Consider the following 7797-nt stretch of genomic DNA (forward strand, 5'->3'; position numbering starts at 1 on the left):
TCTTAAAATTTCGAATTTCGAATTCTCTTCCTTGACATTAAACCAAAGAACCAATGCCTCATTGGCAAATGATTTAAAAGTGTATGTAAACTGAATTCTATTTTTTTCTTCAAACTCTCAATTAATTCATACGATTAACTCGTGCATCAAACTCGGTTAATCCTTTTGTATTAGTAGAGGTGACAGCAACTTCTGTTTTACCAACACTAAAGGATAATCCAAGGTTAATGATGGATGGTGGATATGCATACTGCCATAGAAGGATATTTTATAAATGTTAGCATTAAATTAGGTTTCCTTTTCTTTTCAACGGATATGATGAAGTGTAAGAAAAATAAATGAACGATCAAGATTCAACTAGCTTCATTATAAAAAAAAAAGGGCCATCTTCACTCCAAACATCACTACACTACATATATCAGAAAATAGATTGTTTTGGTAAAATGCAATACAAAAATGGTGGTGAACTCTGAACGGCCAGTGATTTATCAGAAAATAGGTAGGGAAATCACCATTTCCCCTTCGATTATTTTCTGGTAAACCATTGATTCGATTAGAATTCACTTCTACCTTGTAAAGCCCCCTACTATACTTCGCATATGGTATAGTATGTCTAGAATCAATTTAAATCAGAGCTTGTGTCACAATTTCCAGTACTTACACTGGTTCATCGAGGTTTCCGTTTTCTGTCAGTAAGGTAAAGAAGTGGTGGTCGGTCTGAGAATATTCTTGGGCCATCACTGGCCATAGATTCCGACTTCCATGCAGGTCCTATAAGCCAAGACACTGCCGCTCCTCCAAGCAAGCCTCCTAGCTGAAATTGTAAGTTAAGATTTTAAGCAATCTCAGTAGTAAAACTTTAAATACAGGTATACTGCAAGTACACGTGTAAGAAGGACGGTAGTTAAGACTTACATGACCCCAATCATCAATGCCACTTGACATTAGTCCAATAACCTGCATGATCCGCATTCATTTCCACTGAGCTCGGAGAAAAATAAGAGCAAAAGCGTTTGATAGGCTGTTTAGGGTTCTCATAGGTTGAGTAGCAAAAGCTTTGAATCATACCATGTTTAGGAAATAACTTGCGATATGTGTTGCAGATCTTCTTTGGCATCTCTGATCATACCTCTATGTCTCATGACAAACACAGCAACAGAACCAACCTAGACAACCAAAAGATTTACAAAATGAGAAAATTGAGGTTCTGGAATAAATAAAAAAAAGCCAAGTATTTCAAGGCAGACAAATATTAGATGGAACAGCTTCGTACGAACATTTATCTTATTCTGTGAATAAGTTTGCAAGGACTTACCAATCCAAAGATTGCGCCTGATGCACCAACTGCGGGTGCTTTGCGGAACCAGTAACTTGTAGCGGCACCTAGATTTCTTTCAACTAATTGAGTCAAAATTGTACTAGCAGGCAAACAATGTATAATCTACTGTAATGAGTTTACGAGTTGTTACTTGAAATAGCAGATGTTAAGTAAACTGCAAGAAATCTCCTTGGACCACTTAAATTCGCCACAGTAGGTCCAACAGAATTCAAAGAATAACAATTGACCTGAAAACAACAAATGCTAATCAATCATGTAGAGAAATAAACTTCCTAGTTGAGAAATCCTAAACCAAACCATAAGGTGCCTTATATTTGCATGCAAAAGAGAATATGTGGCCAGCCTCCAAATCTGTCCTTTCTCAATAAGACTATGCAATCTTCATAACCAGTAATCAAAGATCAACCCTCATTTTCCAAAACTACAATGAAACCAAAGCAGATACGACTCCGAAATTTCCTTCACGAATCGATCTGAATCTCACCTTAGCTCCCCAAAGCAAGAGCTTCCCTTGTGTTGCCAGTTGTGCAACATAAATTCTGCAAATAGTATAATTTAGTTTTCTTTTTCTTTTTTTCAAAAACAATTCAATGTTTTGTTCATCATGGAGAACTTACAAGACATTAATAGCTAAAAGGATGTTGGTCTATTTCCTTGTGTTGAATGAATTTCTCCTGGAAGTATCCATCTTGAATTTGAAGAAACATAAGTAAGATGAACACGAGGAACAGACAACGTCATTTGCAAATCGAAAATTGCCGGACCCTATGAAGTTGGAAATTGTTTCAGACCATACATGATTCAATCTAGGAACATTACATAGATGACAGTTTCTGTAGATGAAACAAAGAGTTACTGAAGAACAAGGGGCTTCGGGACAAAGTAATCACGTTAACATAAGATGAGCCCAGAACAAGGTAGATGTCGTGGCTTAGCGCTTGATGGCAGAGTAGCTAACATTCTTAAGGTATCAGGTAAATGGGTTAACACAATCAAGCAAATAGGATGTTACGGGGATTAAAATTGGTGATGAATACCATTGGAGGGGTGAGTTGTGTGTCGTTGGGCTTCACTATAACTTTCAGAGAGGAATAGGTTATAGCATTGTCGACTCCCGCCAATATGACAGAGGTATAATAAGTAGAGTTCCTTGTCCTAATTTGACATACATGGGATAAGGTGAAAATAGAGATCAAAGGCTTGAAGGTTGAAATCTTGCGTTGAAAAATAATTTACGTTACAAAAGATCTACGAGAGTGATATGTAAGTACGACAATGATAATAATGCGAATGCTTTTGAGTACAAATTTATGTACGAAGGATTGTACCGGTGAGCAGATGTGACGATGAATTTAAATGCTTAAATTGTTTATGTACTACTTTAAAATAAGATAAATCAATAAATTTAAATGTTTGTTTTTTTCAATTCATTTTTATAACGTAAGACACTAATTAATTTCTTATAATAAACCCACCAAGTATTTTAACAAATAGAATTTCCTGGAAACTACATGCTAAGTTACGGCATTGAAGTCAATATTAGTGCACTACTACTAAACAACTTAATTGCATATTGATTTTTCAACTTCAAAATGCTATAAAATCTAAACTACAGTATATATGATGGCATTTGGTGAAATCAATTATGTCCTTCCCTCGTTCAAATACTATTTACAGATCAAAACAAGAAAGCAATTAGTAGCATAGGAGTGGCCATTGTCAATGCCAAAGCTGCAATTACTTTATACTACTATTTATAGACCAAATCAGTCAAAGAAAAGAAGGCAAATTTGGTGATGATGATGCCTGCTCATTGTTCAATTGTTGAGTATCAAATGCCAGCTTCATCAAAACTAATGCCTCCGGATTCGTTTCTGCTTCCATTTGGAATCATATTGTTGATGATCCTCCAACATATCAAGTTGGAAATTTGTACACAGAAAATGTATACGAGGATAATGGATCCCCCTGTTGAAACCTTGTCTTTGGTAGCACCAAAGATGATTGATTTCCATTAATCGATACCTGATAGTTTACTGACATTATCAAACAAGCCTATAATTCATTGAGTTCCATAGCTTCAAGCACTTTTCAAATAAACATCCAACTTACCTCTTCTTTTGAATTATTTGTAGAATCTCTTCCTCTAATTTGCATGTTTCTCACAAGCCTCTTGGTTGATGGTTATGAGTTCTTTTATGCATATGCTTATTAAAGCTTTCACTTTGATTCTATGGATCATATAGCACAAGTTGATGGGTCTATGATCATTCACAAATAGCGAACATACCTTTTTTTTTGGCACCAAAGCAATGAAGGTTCTATTGTAACGACCTGATAGTCGCGGGTGTCAGAAAATATCTTTCTGGGACTCCGTTTTCGTAATTCAGATTTACGAAGTTAGTTGTGTAGTTAATTAGGTTTTAGTTAAGTGAATTTGCATGAATTAAGAATAATTAGGTAAAATGACTAAATTGCATAAAGTGTGAAAGTTGAATCATAGATCAAAGAAAAAAAATTAAAGGGACTAAAGAAGCAACTATGCCATTGTCTTAAAATGAGGCAGCATAAGGTGTATATTATTATAAAAATTTAAAGTTAATATATATTATAATATTATAATATTAAATCATAATTATTAAGTATATATATTATATTATAATAATATAATAAGTAATAAAAAGAAATAGAAAAAGGAAACAAAGTAAAACGAAGCAGAAAAAAAAAAGGGAGAAAGGAGAAAGACGAAGGGCCTTAGGGTTTCAAATTTTCAAGTTTAATTGATTAGTCAATTTAGTCTTTTTTTTTCTTATAATTTTTATGTTTTTGGAATCTCGGTGTTAAATACTACCCGACCTATGCCGAAATTTTAAAAATTATTGAGTTTTTAAGTGTTGTTAATGTTGAATAATTTTAGTATTAGAGATTAAATTGGTAGATTTTTAAGCTAGAAATGAAAAAGGATTAAATTGTAGAATAAATTGTAAATTTTGATAAATAGGGACTAAATTGTGAAAAATTTTGAAATTTAGGGATTTGAGTGAAAATAGGGAGTTAATTTAGTTTAAAGTGGAATTTATATGAAACTATAAGATTAAATGTGAAGAAATAAAATTAGTCTTAGTTTAGGGGCTAAATTGAAATTTAGGCAATATTTGAGTAAAAAAATTTGAAATATTCAATATAAAATTTAATTGTGTTGTATTGATGAATTTTAATTTTAATTCTGTAGCTAACGTTGTACCGGAATCCTTAACTAAAAAGGGGAAAGATAAAATCGACGAGGGATAGCTCAGAATTTCTGGTTTGTATTTCTATAATCCGAACTTAGTTATTTTGTATTTTTTATTTAATGCATATGGTAAGCGTTGAGGTGAGCATTTGACACTTTGTCATTGAATTAAATTTAAGTTGATTGAATGGATTGAATTGGTATATATATTGAATATATTGATTATTTGAATTGAAATGAATATTGGTTGTATTTGAAAAGTGAATTGGAACCCTATTAACTGTATCAGGCTAAGTCGGATATAGATGGCATGCCATAGGATTGAAAGAGTTCAGGGATTTCTTCGACTTCGAGTCGATGAGGCACTGTGTGTCAATTTATTACTTTGAATTATCCGATGAGGCACTAGGTGTCAAACTAGTGTGTTTTGGTTAGATCTGTGTATCCGTCCGAGTTCGAATCATGTTAATAGGGATGAATAATTGAAATGGCACTATGATTGATATTAGATGATATTGTATGTGAAATGAAAATGGGACAGTGAATTGAAATATGGATTGAGACATATGAATTTTATATTCATAAATTGGATATGGAATGAACAATATTATTGTTTAAATGATAAGTGTATCATATTGTGAAAAGCTATTATATAACAAATGATAAGAATTGAGTATGGTATGAATGATGTATTTATGAATTAAATATTGAATGACTAATGTCATTGTATGAATAAATGTGGTTTTTAATATGCAATTGTGCTTATAATTAAAATGTGCATATTATATTATCTTGTCTTTAAATATTCGAATTATAGAAATACCATTGAGTTTTACTCAGCGTACGATTTTGTTTTTCATGCGCAGGTTAGGTACTTAATTTTGATCGCCGATTCAACATCCAACAACGATCCCGAACTCAAACGTGGTGATGTTTATCCTTTTGAAATGCGTCGGCATGTACCTAGGGTGTCTAAATAATAATTATTTTGTGGTTTAATTGTAAATAAGGTTTTAAGTTTAATATTGGTTTGGTATATACATATAAACATGTATTTGTTTTTGAAGTTTTATTATGACATGTTAAATTGATGTTTAAGTATTCATAAACTAGGCAAAATGGATTAAATTAGGTATGTTTATAATTTGGACTTGAATGATGTTTTAATAATATAAATTGATGATATAATTGTGGTACCAATGAGAGTACATTGGTTAGGCACTTAGGATGATTATTTTGACATGATTTGAATGTGTTTGATTGTGTTGTGAACTGGTTAAACGAATGGTTTTTGAATCACTTAGTTTCCAAGCTTACAGGGAATGGTAAACTTGTTGTTTAAGGTACATTTTGAGTCCATATGGCCAGCACACGAGCGTGCGAGGCCATTTCGAAAGGGCACACGGTCTGGCACATAGGCGTGTGGCTCGGCCATGTGACCTAAGTCAGAGAGTTACACGGGTTGAGGCACGGCCGTGTGTCCCTATTTCGAATACCCATACGACCTGAGACACGGGCATGTCTCCTGACCGTGTGAGTCACGCGACTTGACCACACGGCCGTGTGAACCCTGTAGCTTTGAAAATTTTTAATATTTTCTGAAAAATTCTCTGAGTTTCCAAATTAGTCCAGATTTGTTTCTAACGCGTATCTTGGGCCTCGAGGGCTCGAATAAGGGATAGTATGTATAAGTTTAATTGGTTTTTAACCTAAATACTATATGATACGAAATGTTTGAAATTTATGTCTGTTTGATCGATAAGCTTCGGTAATGCTCCGAAACCTTATTCCGGCAACAGATGTGGGTTAGGGGTGTTACATCTATTCTACTATTTTAACATTGATTGACCTTTATGTAGGTTGCCTCTTTCAGTTACCTCTTTCTATTTTACTCTTTTAACATTGATTGACCTTTATGTAGATTGCCTCTTTTAGTTACCTCTTTCCTTACCATCTCCTAATTCTTTTAAAAGAACAATATTGGCTTCTCATTCGATCATGATGCATTCATTGGATTTATATTATTTAGTCTCTCCTTTATTTCTTCGTTAGTAAATGGTCTCAACAAGCTATCATCCTATTCACTTGCAATCTCCTTCATATTTAACTTCCCAAGGTATTCATCATTTCCTCCTTACTTCTCTTATCATCTTCCCTGTATATTCATTTGAAAACATGCCTTTCATAGCTTCATGATCTCTCATCACATTCCCTTCTTAATCTTTAACGAGAATAATCATATTCCTTCTCACTACAAGAATATTGGGCATTTGTAGCGTCAAACTAAATGCCGCAAGAAATATATTTTTGTCACTTAATATTATAAGTACAAGAAATAATATGTCACACCATACGTCATCTTCGTCGTATCAATGAATGTTAAATGTGATGATAGTATAAAAGCGTAATTGATATGTTATTTTTTGTTTATGTAATTTAATTTTGGATATTTTGTGACATGTGTGCGTTGAAATAAAAATATGTCAATTTACATAATCACAAAAAATGATAAAAATCTCATGTTTGGTGAAAATATATAATCAGTATGTTATGGGACATGTTTTAGATGTCACAATAACAATGCTAATTTATGTCACAATAAAATATTAAACTCATTTACAAATTTTATTAAACTCGAACTTAAATTAAGTCACTTTTTCAATAACCAAATAGAGAATGAAAGAATAGACACATAAATATAAACTTCACCAAATCCATGTTAGGCCTCGTTTTCCTCTGCTTTTCAAACGGACTTTTGCAATAAAAAATCCTTTTCTCTTAAAAGCAAGGAAGAACGGCCATCCTTTCAGAACTATTTTCACCATCTAAAGAGTACCTTTTTGGCTGATGAAAAGTTAAAAATTTCAACTTTATTCAGCCAAAAGCCCGTTTGGCTGATAATTTCCCATTTTAACCTATCTTCTCCCCCCAAAAAAGTTTCTTTTCTCTGGTTCTTTGTAGCTCTATACCCATTTTTTTCACATTTTCACTTTCAAAGTTCTTTGTTCAGGTTCTTTGTTCCTCTTCCGCCTGTGAGTTTCTTTTCTTCTTCTTCTCTTTAATTATTTCCTCATGTTCTGATTGTTTGATTTTTACAGGAATTTTACAGAAATTAATTGACTGATTACTTTGAAAATTAATCAGGGAAAATTCTGGCTTACTGCTTCTTTTGCTTTACTGCTTGTGCCTTACTGCTTTACTTCTTTTGCTTTACTGCTTTCGATTA

General features: G+C 33.0%; 1 protein-coding gene and 1 pseudogene across 1 annotated transcript in view; one reads left to right on the forward strand and one right to left on the reverse strand.

Annotated features, from left to right (window-relative positions):
- Positions 1 to 450: 450 nt before the first annotated feature.
- On the reverse strand, positions 451 to 2027 carry LOC107921035 (RHOMBOID-like protein 10, chloroplastic; annotated as a pseudogene).
- Positions 2028 to 2240: 213 nt separating this feature from the next.
- Positions 2241 to 7797, forward strand: part of LOC107921526 (uncharacterized) — a 9070-nt gene continuing 3513 nt past the window's right edge. Inside the window, exons 1-2 of the mRNA XM_016851368.2 lie at positions 2241 to 2306; positions 7295 to 7603. Of these exons, the coding sequence (XP_016706857.1) occupies positions 2241 to 2306; positions 7295 to 7603 (375 nt within the window). The remainder of the gene's footprint in view (positions 2307 to 7294; positions 7604 to 7797) is intronic.

This window comes from Gossypium hirsutum, chromosome D01 (genome assembly GCF_007990345.1).
Source record: "Gossypium hirsutum isolate 1008001.06 chromosome D01, Gossypium_hirsutum_v2.1, whole genome shotgun sequence".
Taxonomy (NCBI): Eukaryota; Viridiplantae; Streptophyta; class Magnoliopsida; order Malvales; family Malvaceae; genus Gossypium; species Gossypium hirsutum.